This window comes from Pyrgilauda ruficollis, unplaced genomic scaffold, assembly GCF_017590135.1.
Source record: "Pyrgilauda ruficollis isolate IOZ18807 unplaced genomic scaffold, ASM1759013v1 scaffold124, whole genome shotgun sequence".
NCBI classification, from domain to species: Eukaryota; Metazoa; Chordata; class Aves; order Passeriformes; family Passeridae; genus Pyrgilauda; species Pyrgilauda ruficollis.
Window position 1 is genome coordinate 767436 of NW_024510766.1, and position 25235 is coordinate 792670.

At 40.8% G+C, this 25235-nt stretch overlaps 1 protein-coding gene across 2 annotated transcripts in view; it reads left to right on the top strand.

Annotated features, from left to right (window-relative positions):
• The first annotated feature begins 548 nt into the window (after positions 1-548).
• Positions 549-25235, top strand: part of PEPD (peptidase D) — a 145737-nt gene continuing 121050 nt past the window's right edge. The window contains exons 1-5 of one of the 2 annotated variants that reach the window (XM_041490574.1): positions 3149-3200; positions 3956-4037; positions 5811-5994; positions 7224-7351; positions 23187-23250. In XM_041490574.1, coding sequence (XP_041346508.1) covers positions 4000-4037; positions 5811-5994; positions 7224-7351; positions 23187-23250 — 414 coding nt within the window. In that variant the 5' untranslated portion in view covers positions 3149-3200; positions 3956-3999. Of the gene's footprint in view, positions 583-3148; positions 3201-3955; positions 4038-5810; positions 5995-7223; positions 7352-23186; positions 23251-25235 lie in introns of those variants that run through there. The other variant, XM_041490575.1, reaches the window with a different exon arrangement.

Consider the following 25235-nt stretch of genomic DNA (forward strand, 5'->3'; position numbering starts at 1 on the left):
TCGAGTCACTTGACATGTGAACCCTGGACTATGATGGTTTCTTCAGGTATCTTGTAATCTTGAAACGAGAGCAAGTAATTTTGAGGCAAGAACAAGTAATTTTGGGTTCTGACAAAATCTGTGTGAATAGAAAAAAACGGCAGAGCGGAGCAAGCCTAAAGGCTGGCGATGGCTCCAGCACACCAAGCCCCAAGGCTGCTGTTAAACACCTTCAGCACTTCAAAATGCAGGTGGAAAACAGCTCTTTCAGGGATTACAGTAGAACTGCACATGAAGCGGATTTCCGAGCAACCATTAATTGATTAGGGAATCAATCCCTGTAAAAGGTTGTATTTGTGTTAAGTTATATTGGCTTCGAGGCCTGGATTGTTCCTTAGAAGCCAGTACGCGCGGAGAGGGCCGGAGATTGTCCCTCAGGACGACACTCCCGGGCTCGGGGAGTCCCGCTGCGAAGCCAGTCCGGCCTGTGGCCGTGAGGGGAGCGCGGGGCGGCCGTGAGGGCAGCTCCCCCCGCCCCGCTCTGCGGCGCCGCCGCCACGTGACCGCGCAGGGCCGGCGAGCGAACATGGCTGCGGCGGCGGGGTGAGTGCGCGCCGCACCGGGACCCCCGGACCGCCCGGCCCCGGGACCGCTGGCACCCCGCTCCCTGCAAGGGCAGCGGCTCGGCCGGTGGGGGCTCGCGGGGGGCCCGGTGCGCCGGCGGGGCCGGGCAGGCAGGGCATAGGCTGGCGCCGGGCTGCGTGCTCCGGAGCCGGGGTTCTGCGAAAAGATTTCGGGTTTTGCGCGGGGCGGTGGGAGAGCTGCGAAGGGTCCCATGGGCGGGTTGGCTCGCAGTGCTTCGTCTCCAGCCATGCGTTATCCCTGAAGTTGTCTCAGGTTTGGAAGTGATGCTTAAAGATGGCTTGGATTGCATAGCACAAGGGTTTCCCCACATTTCATAGCAAAATTCAGCCATTTCTTGGTGCTGTAAGAAGGTGCCCTTACAAGTGTATCAGAACGAAGGGGGAAGTTTCCGAGGTTGCCGAACCCGGCTCAGCTGGGGCTCGGGGAGGTCGCTGCCCTCGGCGCTCCCTGCCCGCCGCTCCGGCCCGGCCCCGGCTGCGCTGGGCAGCGCATGGAGCGGCGCCGGGACTTCAGGCTGTCAGCTTCGCTCTGAGCTGGCCGTGAAGAAAATACCCATTTTATACCTTGAACAGCCGTAGTTGCTGTTACTGTTTGGTTGTATTGCCTGTTTCCTTGTGCTAGGCCTCTTGAGCTTCACATATGGGATGTGGAGACAGCATTGGAAATTGTTTACGCTTCAGGCTGATGTTGATCAATCTGTTGCTCAAAACAAACAAATAAATAAGGCCTGGTCAATGAACAAGTAGTAATTTACTGAAAAGTAGTTTCAGTGGTTTCTCATCTTCATTGAAATCTGGATCCTCTCTGTGGGATCTCAGTAGAACAGAAATGGCAGTCCATGAATTTTCTGCTCAAAAAAACCAGAAGTACAGAAGGTTAACTGAAAAATGGTAGGAAAACCAGAAATAAAATAGGAGTTTTAGTTACCAGTGTGTTCTGGTGCTTGCTTTACAACAGATCCAAAATGTTAGATGAATCATATAGTACCGGAATGTACGCTCTTTAAAATATAAAACTTCTGAAATAAGCATTGAAATCAGGAGCTCCAGGCAAAGAAAAAATATCCTTTAAAGAAACAGATGTAGTTTAATGTTCCTAGCTATATTTCACTTGCAGTATAATAAAAGAAAAGAGCTCGTCTGTGAGCTTGGTCCTAAGTGATCATAAAAATTGTATGTGACAGCCAGCAGGAGACTGTCAGCTACTGTGGGAGGCCTTTAGCAGACTGAGCAGTGGTTGAATGGTGGTACCAGACTGGAGAAAACAAGGGAGCTGAGCTTCTCTTGCCCTGTTTTGTTCTTGCAAGTGTCCACTTTTGACAGCAGCTAAGGTTTATTTGCAGAAGCTTGCATAGCTTCAAAGAGGCGTGCACCACAAAGCAGTGCTTGTATCAAATACCCTTCTTTATCAAATGTGTAACTTCACATGAGAGATTTGGGTTCAGTTTGTGGCTGGGCTTGCTGGAGTCCTTGTGCTAACAAGAAGCCGACCTTGAAGGACCAGCCAATATGTTGTATTGATTAAATTCTGATAACTGCTGATGCAAGTACAGAGGAGGCCACAAAGTTGATCACAGGACTGAAGTATCTCTCATAAGAAGACAAGCTGAGAAAATTTGGGCTGTTCTGGAAAGAAGGAGGCTGTGTGGAGACTCACAGCGCCTCCCAGTATCTGAGGGGGCTGCAGGGAAGCTGGAGAGGGGCTGTTCATCAGCAGCTGCAGTGATAGGGCAAGGAGTCATGGGTAGAAATGGAAAGAGAGGAAGTTTAGACTGGACATTAGGAAGAAATTCTTAACTGTAAGAGGGGTAAGGTACTGGAACGGGTTGCCCAAGGAGGTTGTGGATGCCTCAGCACTGGCAGTGTTCAAAGCCAGGCTGTGCAAAGCTTGAGCAGCCTGGTCTAGTGGGAGATGTCCTTGCCCATGACAGGGACGTGGGACAAGATGATCTTTGAGGTCTGTTCCAACCCAACCCATTCTATAATTCTGTGATTTGTGTGTCTTGTGAGATATAACTGAGTGATTAGAGATCATGGACCAAAATGAAAAGCTTGTAGTTTCTTCCCTAGAGAGAATTTTGTGGCAGTTTTTTTCCAGGGCAGAGGCCATAGTTTTACACTGCTTACACTGTAATTGCATGTGTATTTGTAGGGTTGATACACGTGAGGCAGTTACATATGTGTACCCACTCAATTTACTACAAGTCATTGAACAGCCAGTCCTATGTGTGACAGTTTTTTCTTGTGATCTTCAGTATTATGAGAGTTCCATTTCCCAATTTTTATTTGCTGTGGAAAGCTGGGTGTACAGCCATACACCTTTTTGTAAGATTTAAATGCCTCTATCAGTATTGAGTCTGAAAAGAGCTCTGTTAGCTGTGGAAAGCTCGTGCATGGCTCATGTGTGCCAGGTGAGTGGATCTCTGCCTTGCAGGAGAAAAAAGAGAACAAGAGCTGTGGAGGAAGCAAAGTCCTCTAAGCTGAATATTCTCTCTAAAACCTAGGAAACCTGATTTTCTCTGCAGAATTCCAGTTGTGAAAGTTGGTGTATTTCCTGGGAAGCTCACTCCACCTGAGGTATGAATTAACATGAGTGCTAAGCAGGCACCTGAGAACAGAGCAGGATTTGCAGCAACATTCAGCCCAGCCCTCAGGTCCTGCAGCCCTTGCTGCAGGGTCCAGCGTGCTCAGCTCTTGTGATTTCTACAGCAGCCTTAAAGCAGAGACCAAGGCCGTGCCCCTGAAGAAGCTGTGCCACTAAAACAGCTGCAGAGGCCTTGCTCTGCTGTGGGTTAATACTGTGGCATCGTATTGAGACAGGGAAAGTGGGATCTGTTATGTCCAAGGAAGAACACGCTTTCACTTAGGGAAAATGTGCACAAGAACTATCATTTTGCACTAGAATGCAGTTTAGCTTCAGCATTTAAGTTCCCAGTAAAAGGCACATTTTAGTGGCTTATTAAAACCACTGGTATGAATTGCTGCGTGATGTCATTATTTCTCCTTAAGTGTCATTTGGATTGTCAAAGGTTTTAAGTGTAATAAAAGCATTAATTTTAGACAAGGGAAATGAAAATGTGCCTTTGTAGCAGCTTCCTTTGGACTCCAGGGTGCAGGAATAGGCCTGGAGGAAAAAGGTCAGTTCTCTCTTTTTTTTTTTTTTTTTTTTTTTTTTTTTTAATCACAGAAAAAGATCCCCAAACTTGTGAAGCAAGTAAAATTGCAATGAAGGTGACTTTTTTCCTTCCTTTGAAGCAAAACATGAGACAGGCTGTGCTACAACCTCTGCCTGTTAGTTTTTTGGTTTGTTTTTTTTTTTTTTTTTTAATCAGCAGATACAAAGATCTGAGAGAAACATGTGACATAAGGGTATCTGATGATGTTCTCTCCTCCCTTTCATAAATGCCCCATAAGGTGAGCATGTGATTTCCAGGCTGTTGCATGTACTTACTGCAAGGGACGATCATGCATGGAGAACAGTGTTTTCAGCCTCCTGTGCATTGCTGAATTACTGAGCCACAGCTTTGTACCTGGAAAGCCTTGCCTGTTTTTAGTTTGAGGTTCACTATCTGACTTTGAACTTTCAGTAGCTATTGCTAGGATTGTATGAACTTGCTTCCTTCTTCCTACAGGCATGGGTACCCCAAAACAAAAGCTTGTGCTGTGCTTCCAGGCTGTGCTGATGTGCTGCAGCCCTTGTGATGATTACCTGCCTTGGTGAGGGGTTGTTAGGTGTGTGTTGGAAGGAATAAAAATAAACACATTTGGGTTTTGTGCACCATCAGCTGAACTCATAAGTAGATAGTTTAAAAATTGGATTAGCAAGAGCAGTCCTTTACCTTCTAAAATTACTTATGCTGTTACATCAAGTGGTTATAAGCAAGTAAAATAAAGTATTTTATTAGGTCTTTTATGCTGTGGCTGCAGTAGGAAATTACAGGGTTTACATTTCTGAGGTTGATAGAGTCTTTTAGGAGGTTATGCAGCTATAAATCAAAGGTTACCTTTCAGATTGCCTATGAAAGCTATATAATAATTAAGATGTGGAGCTTTGCTCCTCTAAGGTTAAGTACTTTGGTGGCTGGTTAATTTCTTGTCATCTTAACATAGTAACAAGGTAACTGCACCTTTCTGTCATCTCCTGTGAGGCATAGCTGATAGAAAGTGACCAGTCATTCTTGGAGAAGTTGAGGTGGGGAGATAAATTGGACTTAAATAATAGGATTTTATGGATAAATTTTATTGATCGTCTCTAATACTGAAGCTCCAAAGCACAGCTTTGCTATTTAAGCATATTTAAGTTTAAAAAACCACCCCCAAAACAAACTGCTTTTAGATTCTTCTCATATCACCTGGTTAAACTCCTCCGTCTTGTCCATATGGTAGAAAAGCTATAGTGTTTCTACTGGTAAATCTCCAAAAGGTGCACTTACGCAGCTGAAACAAATGAATGGATCAGCCACATATTCTTGAGGTACTTTCAACATCTAGAATTACTTAGTAACAATTCTTTTAAACTGTATCCTCGCAGTTGCAGCACTGTTGAGTACAATCTTTCAGAAGTTTTCTGGGCTGTCTCCGCACATTTGTGTGGCCTTAGGGACAAGCCCTGGTGCCCAGTCCATGCTCCTGTGGCCACGTGTTTGAGTTCAGTCACTGGCTGCGAGTGCTTGTGAGTGTTCAAGAATAAACATATATACATAGAAAAGAGATTTGCACATCCTGTGTATGGGAAATGCTGTTGTCCTGTGTCTGCTCTCCATCGTCTTTTCTCTCTGCTCCCTGTTTCCCAGAAGGACTTGCTGAAGTTTTCTAGACTTACTGTAAACTTCCACTTCTGTTTTCAGCACCTCAGAACTAATTTTCTTCCCTCCTGCTTTGCCTCTCCTCAGCTGACACGGGCTGTGGTCACTTTGTGTTGCATTACCCAAAGGGATGTGATGAGGGATGTGCTGTGGGCTGTAGCTGCAGCCAGCCTTGTCTGCTGTTTCCACCTTTTTCCTTTGGTACTTGTGTGAGCAATGCTTGATGGTCTCATGAGAGTCATATGTGTGTACAGCATCTCTTCCCCAGCAGTGATGAGTCTCTTGTTAGTAGAGTTGAATTAAATTAATGAATACCGTGCATCTAAATTGTGCTAACCACTGTCTTTGCCATTAATTGTCAATTGAAAAAAATCTCTTCTAGACCCTCCTTTTGGCTGGGGAATGAGACTTTGAAAGTGCCTGTGGCGCTCTTTGCCTTGAACAGAAGACGACTGTGTGAACGCTTGAGACAGAATAAGGATGTCCAGAAGAATTCCATTGTTCTACTGCAGGGTGGAGAAGAAACCCAGAGATACTGTACTGATACTGGTATTGTGTTTCGCCAGGTAAGAGCTGAATCAAAACTTCAAATTAAGAAACTCTCTTCCACTGCATGGATTTTTAAATGATTTTAAAACATTTTCTCTATCTCTCGTATGTGCATTGTCTTGCTTCACTTAAATAAATTGGCTTCTTTATAACATTGCTTTTTCAGCTTTGAGTTGCTCTCACTTTCAGTGTTTTAGTGCAGGCTCATTATCTGGTTTAAAGGGCCTAAACCTGTTCAAGGCCTTACTGCTCATCAGTGTTTGAACCTAACCTGGAAGACAGCAGTGGAATATTTCTTCATTTTTTCGGTTTTGTCTATGACCCAAAACCCAACCTTCTTTGTGAAATAAAACATGTTACAGGGGACCTAAGCTGAATCAATTAGTAGAAAAGTATATTTCATGGTTTTATAAAACAGCAGCCTATAGCTTGGAATTTACAACATGTGTGCTCTTAAATTAGACTCTTCCTTAAGCACCCATGCGTTCTTCTGTCACTTAACATGTTCTGGAGATGTTGGTGTAAATGAACTCAAATTATGCATATCCCATACCTTGCATGCAGCACTTTGTTTTGTGAACTTAATTGAGCTGTTTTATGTTATGAAGAAACAAACCTAGTAAATTCTAATTTAGATAGCACATATCCTAATGTAGTTATTAGTCTGGTTTTAGAGGAGTTGCACCTTTTAGGGTACTAGAGCATATGCCTGTCCAAATCCTATAGTTTTAGGTGTTTTGTTGTTTGCTTGCTTGTTCTAAAAATAACTCTTGGCTAAGGGCTGTTCCTTGTGCAGCTTCCTCTTCTCTGGGGAAGGTTGGGGTTTCACTTCAGCACTCTGCCTTTGCAACCCAATGAAGCTGCACTCTGCTTTTGCCTTGTCTCTTGTGAGATGGTTGTTTCTCCCTGATCATGCATTCCCTAATTCCAGATTGGAAGAGTGTATTTTAATGTGTAGTGTATGGTTATTGTTGTTGTTATGGTGTATGAGTTAACCTCTTTATAGTAGTTTATTAATCTCTGATCCTTTCCATTTGCCAGCAAAGGGATTATTCTAACCTAAAACTAACCAGTCTGAAAAGGTTACTTTTCAGTAACTTTTTACTTTCAAACTACTTCTCCTGCTCCAAAAGCAAGAGACCTCTTCCAGATATGTGGAAATAGGAATTAATAGATACTGTAGTGTATTTTTAGAGCTGGTAGAAGTGAGGTCTTTCTTCTAAGAATATATTTTGTTTTAACCTAGGAATCTTACTTTCACTGGACTTTTGGAGTAACTGAAGCAGGCTGCTTTGGAGCAGTAGATGTTGATACTGGAAGATCTATGCTTTTTGTTCCACAACTCCCTGAAAGCTATGCTGTTTGGATGGGAAAGTAAGACCTATCTCTTAACTGCATTCTGGTGTATCCAAGTACTTTATATAATGTAACTGCCAGTAGAGCTCCAGTGTTGTGTCATTTAATCAAATTCCACCAAATCACACCGTAGGAATGGTATATACATAGAGTGATATATACAGAGATACAAAACATGATCAGTTGGTATTGATCATGTGATATGAAATGATCCACCTCCATTTGGAACACAGTACCCTTAGAATTGGAGCCCATGAATCTCATGATAGCTCCGAGAGGAAGGTGAACCATAAAGAAAAGTCAGTATCTTGTGTTAAGCCCAAGAAAGTCAAATAATAAAGCAGGCTTTTTCAAGCTGCTTTGCCAGTTTGTAGCAGCCTTAGCTAATTAAACTTCCTGAATTGCATAAGGTAGTTTAGCCTCTGATAGGCTTTTTTTAAAATGAACTCACAGATAGGAAAATGTGCTTTTAATGCTATTCTATGAGTATGCTATAAACATCTCTCCATCCACCTTGGTAGTAAATACTGCACAGTGCCATAGTAGTGGAGGAATTGATTTATTTATGTGTTCATTTATTTTCTCAGTCTTAATTGTATTTATACCCTCTACCAATTTGTGTAAATTTTTGTATCATCTACATTGTCTCAGAACATTGGATTGATTCTAATTTAATCTTTTGACAAGCTGCTTCTCTTCTAATTGAAGCTATCACTTATATTTTAATTTTGGGAAAAGGAAAACAGTTGTAACTGATCCCATGTGCTGAACTGTGTCAGACCATATGGCAGGGCATGGCTGCTGTCTTCTCAGAGAGTTTATATGAATTTCACTGTCTTAGACCTGTCTGGGGACTGCAGTTGTGATGGCATAAAAATCTGCATACTGCTGTCTGAAACATTCTAGCTGTGAGCCACACCTGTCTGGGAGGACAGGTTCTGTAAGCCCCCCATGTGTACTCTCTGAAATCTGTTCCCACTTATAGACAAAGTTTTTCCCTATCCTTAGGTTCTCTTCTGCTAGTTCAAAACAGTTGTTTCATACCCACACTGATTGTGCCTAATCTAAAAAAGCTTAAAAATATTATTGAAATTCCAGCATCTCATTTTGCATTCTCAAACAAAATATTGTGGTGCTTATAACTAGTAGCCTTTTTGATTTGTTTGTGCAGCACTTATCTACAGAATTAATTAAGTCTAGTTAAAAGTGGTTTATTGTCATTGTTTGTGTCTTCTTGCAGAGTATAATAAATGGTCTTTCTTGTTTTCTAAATTCTTCTCCTTACCCTTCCTGAACCCTCTGTTTGAATCTTGTTTTCTCTTCTGTCAGCCGTGATCATGTACTTTTTCTGCTTGTCAGAAGGAGGATGGGTGAATAACTCATTTGTGAGTCAGTAGCCGTTCTGCTTCATAAGTTGGTTGGCAGTGGGTACTGCTCACAGCTGTGGATTGTGTTCCTTCTCAGAAGATTCAATTTTAACTCAAAATTAGCACTGAAAGAAAAACACAAGTAAACATGCCTTCTATCCACTGCAGTTTATTACTAGTTTGCCTTGGAAGTGTTTACTTCTGGACCTGTGGAAGGCACTGTCTGCCCACTGCAGGAGCAGTCATTTCACATCAGTGAGGCACAAATCAGTGTAATGCTTTGTGTGGTAGTTGAGAAGTTGATATCTTACAGAGGTCTACTGCTGGTCTGCTAGTTCATGGCACAGGGTGGAGTTGCTCTGCCTGGTGTTTATTCTGCTTTCTGTTTAAGACAGATGTGAATTTGAGCAGAAATACATAGATTTTTTTAAAATTCATGCAAAAGGCTCTTTACTACAATTTTACTACTGCTGTATTACTAAACATATCATTTGATGTAGTGTTATGCCTTCACTTCTTAAGAACACATATTTGAATTGCTTTTGAAGCATAGTGTGGCTAATGAGTCATTCAGAAGAGTTAATCTTTTGGCCTTGAAGTGATACAAAAATGGGGCTTCTTGCCTCCATTCAGACTGCAGGGTGACTTTGGCCAAAGCCGGTGCAGTACCTGAGAGTGTTTGCAGAGGCCAGCAGGCTGTACGTTTACAAATGAGACCATGAGCACTGTGGTTTTCCCAGCCCCACCACTGCACTTGTTTTCATGAGTGGTGCCTGGGCACTCTGCAGGACAGATGGACATGGAGGGGGGATGCAGCGCTCTGGGCTGGGGTCAGCCACAGCCCCGCACTAAGCAGTACGGGTGTTGAGGGTCACTGCTGCATTGGAGGTGTTACAGATCTGCTAGGACTGCATGCTGAATGTGTGTGCTCTGAAGATGTGTAAAAATAGTTGTAAGCCTACCTTTCAGAACTACTTCAAGCCAAAATAACCTCTGCAGTTTTAAAAGGAAGGAGAGATTTAGTTTAGCTTGCAGACTATGGACCTTCTCCAAAAAACCCCAAAGCTTCTTAAGGTGGCAGCTGTGGAATTGTTATGAGGGTAATTGTAGGACTGGTGTCCTGTGGTCATGGAAGTGATCACCACAACACTGCTCTGTTTTTGAATTATGGGTGTGGGCATTTCTCCAGATGTTGGGCCAGCCAATTTCTTAGTTGCTGGCTGGAGAAACCTTTTCAAGTAAGGGAACCACTTTGCTTGTCTCTTGACCTGTACCTCTGCCCCCCTCCCTGTGTCATTTGTAAAGCAGAAACACAGAGAATGACTCTGAGCTTAGAGGGTAGCTTTTCTGCTCCTGAATATTTTTTTTTATTTTTAACTTTAGAAGGGTTTTAGAAATGAATATGGTAATATAGGATAGTAAAGGCTTCAGAAGTGTAAATGTTTTGTAAATGTCCCTCTTTCTTGGCACAGTCTTACCTAATCAAGTTTCTGGTGCAACAAAGCTGTTAGCCATCATTTCTGTTCCTAGAAAGCATTGAGTTGGTATGACTGCATGCCTTCACAAAGACTTCAGTTTTGCTAATTAATGCTGCACCTGCCATTTACCTCCTTAATTATAAATGACAGAGCTAGTCAGTGTGCTGATTAAAGATATTTTATAAAGTAAAACATACTGTACAGCAGCTGCTTTATGTGGAGATCATGCCAGAATGACTTAATAGCCTTGCCACATAGAGTTTTTATTGGAAGACAAAAAGTATTTAACCCTTTCATGCTCTAACTGTAGAAACACATATTAAATGTATTACTGGTTCAGAAAAATAAAATGGTGCTGTGGTGCCCAATTAATGGTGCAATTTCCTGTCTTTTCTCTGAATCTCTGCTGGATGACTGGTAAGCATTGCAGCTTTAATCTGACTTTAGTTTCACTCACTAAATTGCAGCTTTAAATTCGCTCACTATAAGTAATGTTTTTCCATGAATTTGATTGAAAGCTATCTATGTGTTCCAAGTTGAACCTTAGATTAGCAATTGGAGCTGTAATAAAGCACAGTGAAATGCTTTGCAAATGTTAGTTATTTCTCAGTGACCTAATGAGGAAGCTCTTTAAAACATTGTCATAAATTTCAAGTAGGTTACAACCAAAATCAACCTTTGGTTTTGGTGATTACACTTGACTGACATCAGCAAAGCTGAGTAGTTTTACTGCCTTTTGAAAAAACTGCAGAAGTATATTGTTGGGGGTTTTTGTTTGTTTGCTTTTTTTCCCCTTAACACTTTTGAAATGATCAGATGAAAGGAAGGGATCTCACTTTTGAAAGGACCAGATCAGTACAAGAAAGTAACCTCTCAGTCTGTGTGGGCTTTTACCTTTTTTTTCTTATAGACTTTTTGGGACTATGAAAATTAGAAACTAAGAATTTGATTTCTTGATCTCTTCTTCTTAATGGAGATTGGTGAGATTTTGTGGCATTTGTATTTTGAATAATACAAATTAGTGAGTATTGAATTGTGCACAGCGTGGTATGTTTGACTGTATGGTGGTGATGGAGACTGGTGCATTAATTACCCTTGTTCTGGCAACCAGAGGGCAAGGTCTGTAGAAGGGAAGCTGACAGGGGGGACAGCTCTTTGGAAGGGGAGTGCAGTGTGTGTGCGGGTTTTAGGGAATGAACTCCAGATTACCTTAATTGCTCTTCTTAATGCACATTTTGCAGGAATGAAGGACCTCTTCTACAGGAGTTTTTTTAATGTGGAGCATACAGGTCTTCTCCATAGCCTGCTCCAGAGCTGTGTGTTTTTTGGTTTTACCTTTAGAACTGTTCTACCATCTCCTACTATTTTTATTGTAATTTTTTCTCTAAAATGAAATATACTTTTCTTTTTCTGTGTCTCTCAGTTGGATCTTTTACTGCAGTTTGTCACTTCCCAGTACACACTGAATCTTTATTTTGCTTTTGTTTAAAAAAAAACCCAGATTTTAATCACTTTAGGTCGTCTTATTACTGTTTTGTACCAATTGGCATTGCAACTTATCTGCAAGTTTGTTACCATCTGGAAATGTTCTCTGTGGATCTCAAACATACTCAGTTCTGCTTCTGTTTCTGAGTAGTGTCAGAACTAATTTCAATCTTTGCAGTATCCCACTAATCAAGACTTGCAATCCATTTCTGTTTATTGCTTTAACTTCTGGGAGCATCAGTCTAAATTGACACAGCACTTTTCAGTGTGACAGTTGGAGGGTTTCCCAGCCCAGGGAATGCTCATCTTTTTATCTATTTATTTGTTTTTATTTTCTGCTTTAGGCTTTTCCGTTTTCATATTATGACTAGTCATTGGGTTTCAGGTTACATTGTAGTGTTTCTGTCCAAGCCAATTTGAGTTGATTTTGGAGAGTAGCAGTCTTGAGAGAGTTTTTTGTCAAATATTTTACTATTATTCATGTAGTACATCTGTTGCTTTGCCCTTCATCTGATCCTTTCAAAACTGCACGATAAAGCTGGTTGCTTTTGATTGACAAGGCTTACTTGTTCAATCCCCCAGGGTGCTTATTTTCCATGATTCCAGTTCTTTCCCTGGTACAGTGATTTCCCTTCCTTGTCCCCATTCATTTATTATTGTATTTCATAGAATCATAGAATGGCCTGGGTTGGAAGGGACTTTAAAGATCATCAAGTTCCAGCCTCCTACTATGGGCAGGGACACATTCCACTGTCCCAGGTTGCTCCAAGCCCTATCCAACCTGGCCTTGGACACTTCCAGGGGTGAGACAGCCACAGCTTCTCTGGGCACCCTGTGTCCGGAAATCAGCACCTTCACAGGGAAAAATTTATTTCTAATATATAATCTAAACCTGCTCTATTTTAGTTTGAAGCTATTCCGCCTTGTCCTGTCACTCCAAGCTCTTAAAAATAGACTTTCTCCCTCTCTCTTTTTGGCTCCTTCAGGCGCTGGAAGGCTGCAGTTAGGTCACCCTGAAACTTCTCTTTTCCAGGCTGAACAATCCCAGTTTTCCCATCCCTCTGCTCATCCTGGAGCCTCCTCTGGGCTCTCTGAGCAGCTCCAGGTCCCTCCTGCGCTGCCCAGGCTGGGGCAGCTCTGCAGCCGGGCTCTCACTGAGGGCCAGAGGGGCACAATGCCCTCCCCTGCTGCCCACGCTGGGCCCAGCCCCGGGCAGGGCTTTGGGCTCGCAGCTCTCGGGCCGGGCAGGGCCCGCTCTGCCCCGCAGCTCCCGCAGGGCTCCCCGGGGCTGCTCTTGGCTTGTTCATTCCCAGCCTGGATGGATCCTGAGGGTTGCCCCAATACAGATGCAGCTCTAGCACTTGGTCTTGTTATACCTCATGAGATTCCCGTGTGCCAGCTCCCCAATTTCTCTATGGATAAAAATTACTTTTTCAGAATAATCAATGTCTGGGTTGCTCTTGCCACTTCACTGGCAATTGTTTTCTCTAAAAGCACTGCTCAAATGCTCAGACTTCTCAAATGTTCAGTTTAGTCGTTGTCCCAGTATTCTCATTTTCCACAACCTTGCTTGGTCTGGGATGAATGTGTATTGTTTTTATGACTTTTACTTAAGTACTTATTTTTATAAATCTTTGCTTTCTTATGGTTTTCTTAAACAGCTTAAGTTTCTTGTTGAGAAGGCTTGAAACCATAATAGCAATTTCTATCAGTCCATTGATTGGCCTTCTCCACCAGCATACACCTTTAAGTGAATGCTCCAGTTGGTGGTTTTATAAGTGTTAAAGTGCTTCTTTTTCCTCTCCTATTTTTGATTCATGTGTTTTGAGAAAAAAAAAAAAACCAAAAAAAAACCCCAAAAACAAACCAGCACTAAGCAAATCTGTTAGATTATGCTGCACCAGAGTTTTTTAATATCCAGGTGTGGCTTCAAACCACAGATTGAGATAGCATGTCTCATTTCAGTAGTGTGGCAGGTAATGCTGATAACCCCCACCAGGCATTTCTTATTTTATACTTTATGTAATGTGCTACCAGGAGTACTGAGTTCAGTGATATAAACTCCGATAACATTTTGAAATATCTGAGAAGCCAAGTTTTTCTCTTTCTATCAGGTGTGCCATGTGTTTTTTTATGTAATGTGCTACCAGGAGTACTGAGTTCAGTGATATAAACTCCCGATAACATTTTGAAATATCAGAGAAGCCAAGTTTTTCTTTTTCTATCAGGTGTGCCATGTGTTTTCTCTACAAGGACTTGGCTGCTGCTGGTAGGATGGTGAGCTGCAGCAAAAGAAGTGTCCGTGGGGTTTTGCCAGCAGTGCTCCAGCAAGGCTCTGCACCTCCACCCTGCCTTCTGCTGTGCCACTGCCCGGCCTGAGGGCAGAGTTCTGCTTCTTGTTGCCCTGCATTTGGGAAGGCACTTCAGTGAAAAAACCTCAAGTGAAATACCTACAGTAGTTCCTGTGTTCTTGCACTTCTGAAATTCTACATTCTTAGCTCTTGATGTTATTTGTTTTGCTTAGGTTTTTTATTCCCTGTGACCTGTCTGTGTGCTCAGGAAGGACTCTCTGAAAGAGTGTGGTCTCTCTTGAGAAACAAAAAAAGGAAAAACAAACCCAGCTGATCTGCTAAAATATGCTAGGGAAGTGGATCATTAATATTAATGCTTCTTAAAAGTTAAATGTGAGTGTAAAGCAGGCAGAATGTGTTTTACTGCTGTGTGCCCCTTGCTGGAGCTCTGGCAGTCAGAGCAGGTGGTCACAACCCCAGTCCTGGGGGACACCAGATGCTTCTTTGTCTGGCAGGGGCAGTGTGACCTCGTGGATGTGGCACTGTGTGAAAGGGTAGGTTCTTCTTTCCTTTGTGCCCGTTGAGTTGTTGTGTCAAGTTCATTTAATTTCCTTGTGGTTTGGCTTTCCTTACAAGTTGTGAAATGGGAGTGTTATCATCCCTTTCCTTCAAAGCTGTTCAGGTCATCTAATGCTGCTGTAAAAATCAGTGCTGCTTTGTCTCATTCTGTTCCCCATTAATATGGGAGCTGTGAGACATGCTACTCACATTCCAGAGCTTGCTGTAGTGCTTTTATGAGTGGGATATTAAATATTGCTTGTGTCCCCCTCCCCCCCAATGCTGATGTTTTTCCAAAGTACAAGCAGAACATCTGCTATTGGCAGGTTCAGTATATAACTTCCTTTGCTAAGAAGCATGAATTGAGATCAGTGTTTGAGTGAAACACTTACTGTATATAATGACCTAGAAATGACACTTAATACCTTAACCACTATAATTCTTACACTCTTTTTTTTTGAGAAGAGAGATTTCTAATGAGTTTATGTCATCAGTTTAATGCTACAAGAAATCTTTTGGGGATTTCAGTGTGTAAACATTTCCTTAGTCACAGTTCTTTCTGTACAGAGCCCTTGACTCCAAGGAAGAATTTTATTTGCAGAGAGGAATAAAGCAAAGGTTACCAATTGCAAGTTTTCTGTATTTTTGATGGGTACCTCTTGATAGTATCTCTTAAATGTCTAATTGGAACACTGCTGCTTGAGGTAGAATTTATAGAAAGTCTAAAGAGCTGTTCATCTTTTAGAAATGCCTGTGGTAGGAAAAGCTGAGCAGGAGCAGTGAGACTGTGTACTTGACATAGATGAAATAGGGAGGTCAGTGTTTGGCTTTTGCTAGGACTTACTGTGAGATTCTCCTCAATACTTGATTTCTGATTTCCTAAGTCCAATGGCCTGTATTGGTGCTCCCAGTTATTCTGGTTCTGCATGGTCTGTGTAGCACTGGGAAGTCCAGTGTCACATACCCAGCACCTTGTGCCCAGCTTCATGGACTCTGCTGTTCTGCCCCTCGGACAGATGGGGCTTCACTTACAATCCTGCGTGCTTCCCAGTCAGATCAGCTTGGGTTGTCATCTTAATCTTGATTTCTTCTAAAGTCCATTATTTTCCCAGAATCCATCTCACTGCAGACTGTATCAAAAGGAGCAGGGAGTTTGAGTTTCCATGTGTGCAGGTAGTTTTGTCTTTCAAAGAGTGTAGCAGTAATCTTGAGAACTGTGGAAAGGGAATACCATTAAGGTAGTCAAAACATGGTTGGAGGTTGGTTGTGATACCAGCAAGCCCATTAGTACTGTTTTGTTTTAAATCTAGCTTGTTGCCTTTTAATCTTCTTGTTTGAGATAGTGAAATTCCTTTTGGATATAAAGGTGATGGCACTTTTTTGGACAAAATCAGGAACATCTGCTGTCTTGTTCTTCCTAGCAGTTCTTGACACCCTCTTATTTGGTTAATGCTTTACCATCTGTTAACTTGATGATATTGTAATGAGAAGGGAGTTTATTGGTGAATCTCTGACAGCATTAAAACATTGCTTTTGCATCCCTTTTCCTCTTTCAGCTCTACATATCCTGATGTATTTCAATTCTTCTGCTTTAAATTTTGCCAAGGTTTTTACTCTATGTTTGCAGTCTCTCTGAAATTTATACTCTGCTTTAAGCTCATTCTAGCAAGGACTGAGAAATGAGTTGTTGACTGTGTAGAACTTCAAGTGCTGAAGATTATGCTTGTCTAATTTTCTCCTTGTGCATGTGCTTTCCCTCATTTAAGTAAGGAAAAATGTAATGTATTTCATGCTCTGTGTGTGTACTGCAGTGCCTTGTACAGGTGCTATCTGCAGTTTGATATAGGCATTTAATTTGCTCAAGACAAAGTGATTTTGCCATAAAGTGGTGTTTTATATCTGTTACTCTGAATATGACAGTCAGGGTTGAATGGAAGAAGCAGAAAGCTTTAATGTGAAGTTCACTAGTTGTAGCCTTTCTGTCTCACTGCACCAAGAATCATCCTCTCCTGATTTTGTGATACAAGCTTGGACAATTTTTCGTGTATTTTGGGCACTAAAACTTGTAGAACCTATGAGGAGAGTACTGTACCCTGAACATTATTGTGTAGAAGTCTTTGTTATTGGTCTATTCTGTTATTGTTCCAATTGTGTTAATTCGTACTTTTAATTACTGCTTGTGAAAACATAATTTTATGGTATCTACCAGAAGCTGTGGCTCCTAAAGACAATAAGACTTGTGGGAGAAAGTCTTCAGCATGGCATGCTGCTTTCTGTCAGTACTTGCTGTCTTCTTCCCTGACATAGTAGGAGTTCCTCGAAATGATTGTTGACTGGTTATTTTGAGATTCCTACAGCTCCCTTTTAAAAAACACATTAAATTAATGCTGTTGAGTTTTGCTGGTTGGTTGAGTTTTTTTGTTTTGTTTTGTTTTTTCTTTTCTTGCTAAAGCCAGATACAGTGATTAGAAATTGTAGGTAATTCCCATTATTTGCCCTAATATACATTCAGTGATAGCATGTGTGATCAGCCATCCAGAATACTGCTTTGTTTGTGCCCTTTGATATTAAATTAATATTTAATTTTGCAGAAGGGCATTTGCATCACATTGGTGCTTATGGTAGGCTGCACCTATTGCTTTCTTTTATAATATAATATGTAGTGGAATAAAACATCCCTCTTCCAGAATAGCTGCAAAACACAAACAAGGCCAGATGTGAGGACTTAAGGAATTCTCTGAAACAATTCACATCTTAACATGAAAAGCGTATAATTTAATATTCACAGTGAACATACTGATGTGAGGACTTAAGGAATTCTCTGAAACAATTCACATCTTAACATGAAAAGTGTATGATTTGTTTAATATTCGCAGTGAACATACCATTTGGAATATTGTTTTCCTACAAGAATATTCTACATTCTAGGCTATGCAGTAAGATAACTAATCTTGAACTAGGAACTCCAGCTGAAATGCTGAAGAAAAGCTAAATTGGGCTGCTTCAGAAAAAGCTGAATTTCATTTTAGAGCTGATCCACTCTAAAAACAAAAAATGAAAATCTGTCCTAGAAGCATTGAAACATGGAAATACCAAGTAACCTTTAGGAATAAATGTTAAATATATTGAAGTTTGGATGAATATTTAGATGCAAATGAAAGCATATACATAAAAATGTATATCAGCAATTAGGCTCCAAATATATTAGCAAGCGGCTAAGATGTATTTCTTTCAGGAATAGCTATCAGCTGTTATAAATTCTGTTCACAGGTTTTCTTTGGCATTTGTGATTTAGATCCATCTCATTTTACCTCTCTTCTGAATACAGTTCTGGAAACTAGAACACTTTTTATCATGTTGATATTACAAGGGTATTGCTCCAGAGTCCTTTAGCATACAAAGAAATGTTGCTTAATGGAATTCTTACAGTAATGTCAAATTTGTACAGATCTCTTAAGATTTGTGTTATGAATTCTTGTGCAATGTAATGAACAAGAGGTTTAAAATGTTTTTAGACAATGAGACCAAGTTTTTATTCGGTTTAAAGTGGAAACACAACATAGTTGATAAACTGCTGCAAATAGATTGTGATTTGAATTTTGTCCAAATATGTAAAAGCTTGAAAATAAATTTTTGGTGTATTTATAGATATACAGAACTGTCATAGCTGTTCATCTTAACTGATGGATAAACAGAGGAGTCAATTTCCAATTCCAATTTGAGGATCACATCAAAGTGGAGCCAGTTCTAATAATGTGGTCTGGCAAAATCTGAATTGCTGTGATTTGGTCATGATTTGATGAAGCATTTTGGTTTTTAAACATGCCATCATGTACTGTGTGAATTTAGTTAAACCAAATAGAGAAGTTTATTTTAAACTTGATTTTTTTTCACCAAGATGAATAACTGACTGGAATCTGTGATTACTCATTTTTAATACTATGCTCCCTTACACTTCTGCTGGTGGTTTTTGTGTTTGATAAATGTGTGTTAGAGAAATGAAGTACAGTTATTGTAAGGTATTAATTTACTCTCTGACTTAATGTTTCACACTGGATTTTTACAGTGAAACCTTTGTTGCTGCTCCCCCATCTCTTTTTTCCCATTGCTTGAGTAGCATTTTGCTTAAAATAAAGTTGTCACTTGTTATCATTGAGGGATGAATCTCCAATATTTGTTGTTTAAATAAAACCATAGCTGTTAAAATAAGGCAGTGAGTAAGAATTCAAATCTTCTTAAAATATAGCTTCATATCTTTAGGCCATCTTCAGCATTTCCCAATCATCTTGAGAGTAAGAAACCAAGTAGATCTAGATGGGGCAGAAAAACATGGTGGAGAGAGGAGTTTCATGGGAAGCATCAGCAGAAAGTAAACAGCTTAATGTTTAACTCAAAATAACTCAAACTTTTTCACCGAAAATTGGGATGAATTGTAAGTGATGAACTAGAGAAGTCTCTTCTTTAACTTTTTTTTTTGTGGCTGAATATGAGAAAAACTGGGCATATTAATGTAAATTAGTATCAGTGCAGGACTCTTACGTTTTCTTTCTGATGGCCATGAACTCTGAGATGCCAGATTTTTGCCTAGGTGCTTGGCCATGCATACATGGGCATGTTCCAGGAGTTTGGAGTTGCTTATTTCCACTGTAAAAGAAAATGATAACTCCTGTTTTTCTGGAAGTTAACTATTGATAATTCTAATTAACACTGGTATTTGCTTGGCTCGAGTTATAAAACTATAGGGAAAGAATATTGAGCCTTTTTAGGGCTGATATGCATTATTCTCTGTGGGTTTTTGCCAAGTTGTGTTGTCAGGGAATCTAAATAATTTTGCACATCCCAACCCCCTTCCTGAAGACTGTAAAACTTAGGTCATTGCTTCTGTTCCCATCTGTTTACAAAAGGGTTGGGGTTTATTTTTTTATAGGTAAATGGGCATGATTCAATAATATCTGGGATCATATCTTCCGCTTGGGTGATCCTTCTGATTAATTTATGGCTTGCTGTGGGGTTTTTTGCACATAGTCTCTGCAGTGATTAATGAGAATTCTAAAACTGGCAGCCCACAGCAGCATTACAAATGACAAAGCCAAACCTAAAAGTTGTAACCAGTTAACTTACTGTAGCTTCTTGAGAGTTATTTGTGGAGAGAAGTACTCCTCATCCCTGGGAAGTATCAGATGTACTTGAAATGATGACAACTGAATGAAGTTCTGGTATTCATTATGCCAAGTGAGCATTTAATGGAAGATACCCTGTGGCAATGGTGATCAGTCCTAGCTTTAGTCTGTTTTGCATTCAAATTGGATAAAAATGGGTACTGAGCCCTGTATCTGCTCAGGAACTCTGCACTAGTACTGTTTACAGTAACTACCATATTGTGCATAATCGTCTTTCATTGACCCCCACTAAACTGGGGAAAAAATGGAAGAGAGTGGAGTGGGTATGGAAAGGTACCATTGAGGATCACAGAGTTATAGCATGGCCTGGGTTGGATAGGACCTTAAAGGTCATCAAGTTCCAACCTCCCACCATGGGCAGGGACACCTTCCACTGTCCCAGGTTGCTCAGAGCCCCATGCAGCCTGGCCTGGGACACTTCTGGGGACCCAGGGGCAGCCACAGCTTCTCTGAGCACCCTGTGCCAGGGCCTCCCCACCTTCACAGGGAGGAATTTCTTCCCAGTATCCCATAACCCTCCCTCTGTCAGTTTGAACCCATTCCTCCTTGTCCTGTCAAAATAAATAGTTTCTCTCCACCTTTTCTGTCAGCTCCTTCAGGTACTGGAACGTCACAATGAGCTCACCATGAAGCTTCTCTTCTCCAGGCTGAACAATCCCAGCTCTCCCAGCCTTTTCTCCCAGCAGAGCTGCTCCATTCCTCTGATCATCTTGGTGCCTACTTTGGACTCTCTCCAGCAGCTCCAAGTCCACTCCAGGGCCCCAGGGCTGGGGGCAGCTCTGCAGATGGGGTCTCACCTAAGTGGGACAGAGGGCCAGAATTGCTTCCCTTGGCCTGCTTTGCTTCTCTTGCTTCTCCTTCTCCCTGACCTTTGGTTGCTTTCTATACTGCTTTTCTATATGTGACAGCATAGAATTTTTTGGCTCTAATACGAACTTCATGTTCACTTTTTCCTTGCACCTCTATGGTTCTGCAACAGAGTTGGTCTTAGAAATCTTCCCAGTGGGAGCAGCAGCTTCATCACTGGAGCATCGTGGCTCCTGTGGGATGGTAGTTTGTGGGAAGTGTACATGAATTTATTTTTCCATCTAGTTGGAGGTGCTAAATGACTGTATAAAAAAAGTGAGGCAGAGCTGTGAGTGCTTCAGAGAGGAGAAGTCTGGCTCTCAACTTTGTGCTAAGAGTCTTGCTGAGTTTTGAGTGAGATAGCAAGAGGAAGATGAGCAGGGAGGTACACATCTGGGGATCGTGGCAGCTTGTCATTAGGTGTGATGAAGGCAAAAGTGTCTCAAAGATGACCTAGTTTAACTGAGGGAGGGGATGGAGGATTGTGGGAAGCTGCTGTTCTCTCTCTTAGAGAAAAATGTCTCAGCCTTGAAAAGAATGATGAGCCACTTTTGTTCCTCAAAAGAGTCATAGTGTACATGAAAAGAGATGTTGGAGGGATTAAAGCTGGAACGGATTAATATTAACCATAACCAAGGAATTGGATTAGTAGCTGTGTGCTGTAGGCTACACAATTATAGGAGGCAGCTAGCAACAAGAAGAACAAAAAAGCTGAGAAAGAGCTTGTGAAAGGAAAGACATTTTCTTATTGGAGTGATGGAAAATCAGACCTATTCTTACTTTAACTGCATTAAATAAAGTCAATAAAGTCCAGCACACTTATGGGTATACTTCTATGAAATACTTACTTTGCATTAAACAGTTCTTTGATTTAAACAATGCAGACAATTATAAAAAGGTACTTTGGATATATTGCTCTAAAGAGCATACGTTACCATAAATTACCATTGGCCATACATTAGCTGGTTTACAGCTGGGATTCTTCTGATACCAGAAGAATTGGTTAAAACTGTACAAGAGAACAAAACTGGAAGGTGATAAACCTGTTCATCATGTTTCTGGATTATTAAAATACTTCAGTGTGTGAGGAATGAAGGAAAAATAAGGAGATGCCTGTAGGAAAAATGGGGTATGCAAAAATTGGAGGTAAGGCTACTATACTACAGAGGGCATGTAAAGATAAGAGGATATAGTGGGGTTTTTTTAATCTTATGTAAGATAAGCCAGAGAGAAAAGATAAATGATAATTGCTTTGAAATCTCTGTCACTGATAGGAAGAGTCTACACAAGCAGTATTGTAAAAGGGAACATAAAATGAGATAGTTTTGTGTTACTTTTTAGTAGTACTTTCACAGATAATTTTTTAAAATCTGTGATTTTCTGCTTGAGAACACCATAAATGGTTTCATGTTGTTCATGTCACCACCCGGTACTGTTTGGAGCATGAAGAAATGTAAATGATAAAGAAGCAGACAAGATAAAAAAATGGACATAAGGCAGTGCTCCAGCCTCCTGGTACTGCCAGCAGCTCTGGCACGTGCCTGTGGTGTGGAGCAGCTTCTCAAGGTGCCCACCACTTCTGATGGTCCTCACTGCAAGGGTTAGAAATGCCCTTTGGCCTCCAGCCTCATTTATTCTTTCCCCAGATGGTTTTGTGCTCTTGTTGTGTAATGTTTACATGGCTGAAGCTTTGGTCCTGCCCGCACCTCTTGCTCTCCTGCTGTCACTCAGGAAGCAAAATGCACAGGATCCTCCAAGCTCCAGCACCAGCCATGGGTTTTTTCCTCCCATTTTCTTTACTCTGGAAGTAAAGAAGTGTTTTGGTTTTTTTTTTTTGTGGAAGGGTATCAAGGGTGATTTTATTATATTGAGATCACATTTTCAGGATTATAGAGGTTGTATTTATTTCAGTGTAGGGAACATGGAGGTTTTAATCAGAAGCTCAAGTCTCCTGGCTGCTACCATACAGTGAAGGAATGAGCAACAGTACAGCCACTGGTACAGAAGACAGCAGGAGAGCCCAGGAGGGACTGACTGCAAACAGATCCTTCACATTCTTCTTGCCTTTAGAAAAATGTCTCTGGCTGGATATCAGGAGAAAAGAGTAGAAGAGATTTAGTTTTGAACATAGACCTGTAAAGTTGCCCATTCTGTTGGGTTAGAGAAATGGATCTCTGGTGTCCTGAGGAATAGAGGCAGCAGGGCCCATGTCTTAATAGCCCTCAGTCTGCTAGATGGTTACCAGGGTAAAAAAAAGAATGTTTCATTCACTCTTTGAATGTAACAGGACAGGCTGGTCTTCTGTCTTTTCCACATCCTTCCAAAATTTGGTGAGTTAGAAAGTTATGTATAAATGGCATTGCAAAAGTCCCTAACAAAACTGTCTTGTATAGAATGGGAAAAAAACACTTTTGTTCTGAGGAGACTGTGCTATCAACATGGACTGGATTAAAGCACACTGATTTTTGTAGCTGTGGCAACTTTCTGTGTAACTTCGTGTTTTGAGAAATAAGGATAAGATCAGCAAAACATTCCTCATATCTGATTCTATTGTTGTGATAGTAGAGAATATTATTTCTTTCTCTGTGGCCTTATTAAATGTAAGAGCAAAGCTAAACCCAAATATTTCTTTTTATTGTTTTCCAAAGGATTCATCCCCCTGAATTTTTCAAGAACAAATATGCTGTGGATGAAGCCCACTATGTGACTGAGGTGAGTTGTCTGTGTCTGAATATTTTTTTCTGTGAATACAAAATCAATGGGTGGCAATGACTTTGCTTAATTTTAGTCCCCTTCTTACTGGATATCTCCTGACTTGGTGGGATCTTCTCTCCCTTCCCTGTTAAAGGAAAGTGTCCTTTTATTATACAAAGCACTTGTAAATTGTTGTTAAGGCAGCTCTTTTGATCTCAACATAGTTCTTAATCCAAAGGCAGTCTCATAAACATCCTCTGTTGTGGTTTCCCTGAATGACTTTCAGTCACATGCAGTGCTGAGTGAATTACAAAATGTAACTTCAGATAAACACTTGAAAACATACATTAACTTTACTATTATTAGCAGCCAGGTGTCATCTGATTTCAGAATAGTAAATATATGACATCTCAAGTTTATAAGAAAATTCTCTCATTCCTTTAGGAAAACAGAGCACAGGGAAAATATACTAGATGTGTGTTCATTTTCTATTTGTCCTTTATGTAATGTGTAATGTAATGTAATCCTTTGTAATGTAATCCTTTATGTAATCCTGTGCATGATGAGACCTGTCAGTGTGTGGCTTTATCCAAATAAAACAAGTCACTAAATACATTTTTTGGAATGCCTTGGAGATTTGTGGAGATTGCTGTCAAGGAGGTTCCATGTCCTGGCTTGGACTTGGGAGCCTACATTTATTTTATGCTTCCAAAAAGCTGTTGGGAAAGGCTGCCTACCTCACTCTTTATTTTCTACAGAATCATCCTATTACTTGAATAAGCAAATATATTCACATTTCTGGGTGCAAGTGTGCCTTGCTTAGTTAGGTTTCTAATTTAATTTCTGAGCAGATGTTTGGACACTTGTGCACCTGGCCAGTGATCATTTCTGTGGTAGGAAGGCTCAGCAGGTGAGGACAGTATTCCTGCCAAGCTCTGCATGTGACTTTCATGGAGAGTAGCTTGGAAGACTCCTCTGATTCTTCTATTCCCATAGAACACTAACTCTGACTCTCTAGACCAGAAGTTTTGCTCTTATCAGCTGTGAGGAAGTTTCACTTAATTTTTCATAATGAGTCCAGCAAATTTGATCTGTATGTCAGGAGCTGGGAGTGGAGGGAGCTGTGGAGAGGTTGATTTTTGCCATGTGTGAGTTGGAGTCTTGTAGTGTCCAGGTGCTCCAATGCTCATCTGTCAGATGGTGAGAATTGCAATTGGGAAGTACATGTTTTATTTTTAAAAATCACATTCACAAAAATCACATTCACCTTAGTTGGTTTGGGTCACTTTCTGTCAACAAATGTCTTCATTGTAGTTCTGTGCTCTGCTTTTTTACTGCTTAAAAACTTCATTGATGGGAAAAAGAGCTCTTCATGTGGACCAGTAAAAAAAATTAAAAATTAAGCCTGCTTTTGACCTGGACTGCATGTATTGAAGTGAGAAGCTGTTAAAGCTTGCAGCACAACTGTTCAGCTCTCAATAGTTCCTTCAGCTTTTAGCTTTTTTTGCCAAAGAATTTGTTTTCCACCATCAGGACACCAAGGGCCTTTTTTATAAATACTTTTACATCAATGAATGACCAAGGTATGTAAGTGTGTTATCCTGATTTTTCATGAGATTAAGAAATGAAAAAAATAAAGGGTGGAATTAATCTTTTTGAGCATCACTGTCATATACTTTCTTTTGTTAATATTAGTAGTGTGCTGTTAAGGTGGTTTAAAGTTGATAGAATATTGCTCCATGGAGATATGTCATGTGTTCATTGCCTCAAGATGTATCATTCAGCACCCACCCTTCTGCAGGTGCTCTGAAAGCCCAGCACTCTACAAGCCCAGTGATTTTGTTCTCAGTTTGTGAATTGTTGAAGGAGGCTGGAGGAGCCTAATAAAAGGATTGGTCAGTAGAAGTGATCCAGTGAGAAAAACAGCAAATATTCTTTACTAAGCATTTAGCACATTGTACCATAATAATATTAATGCAAATGTTCTATATGTAGGGTAGAGC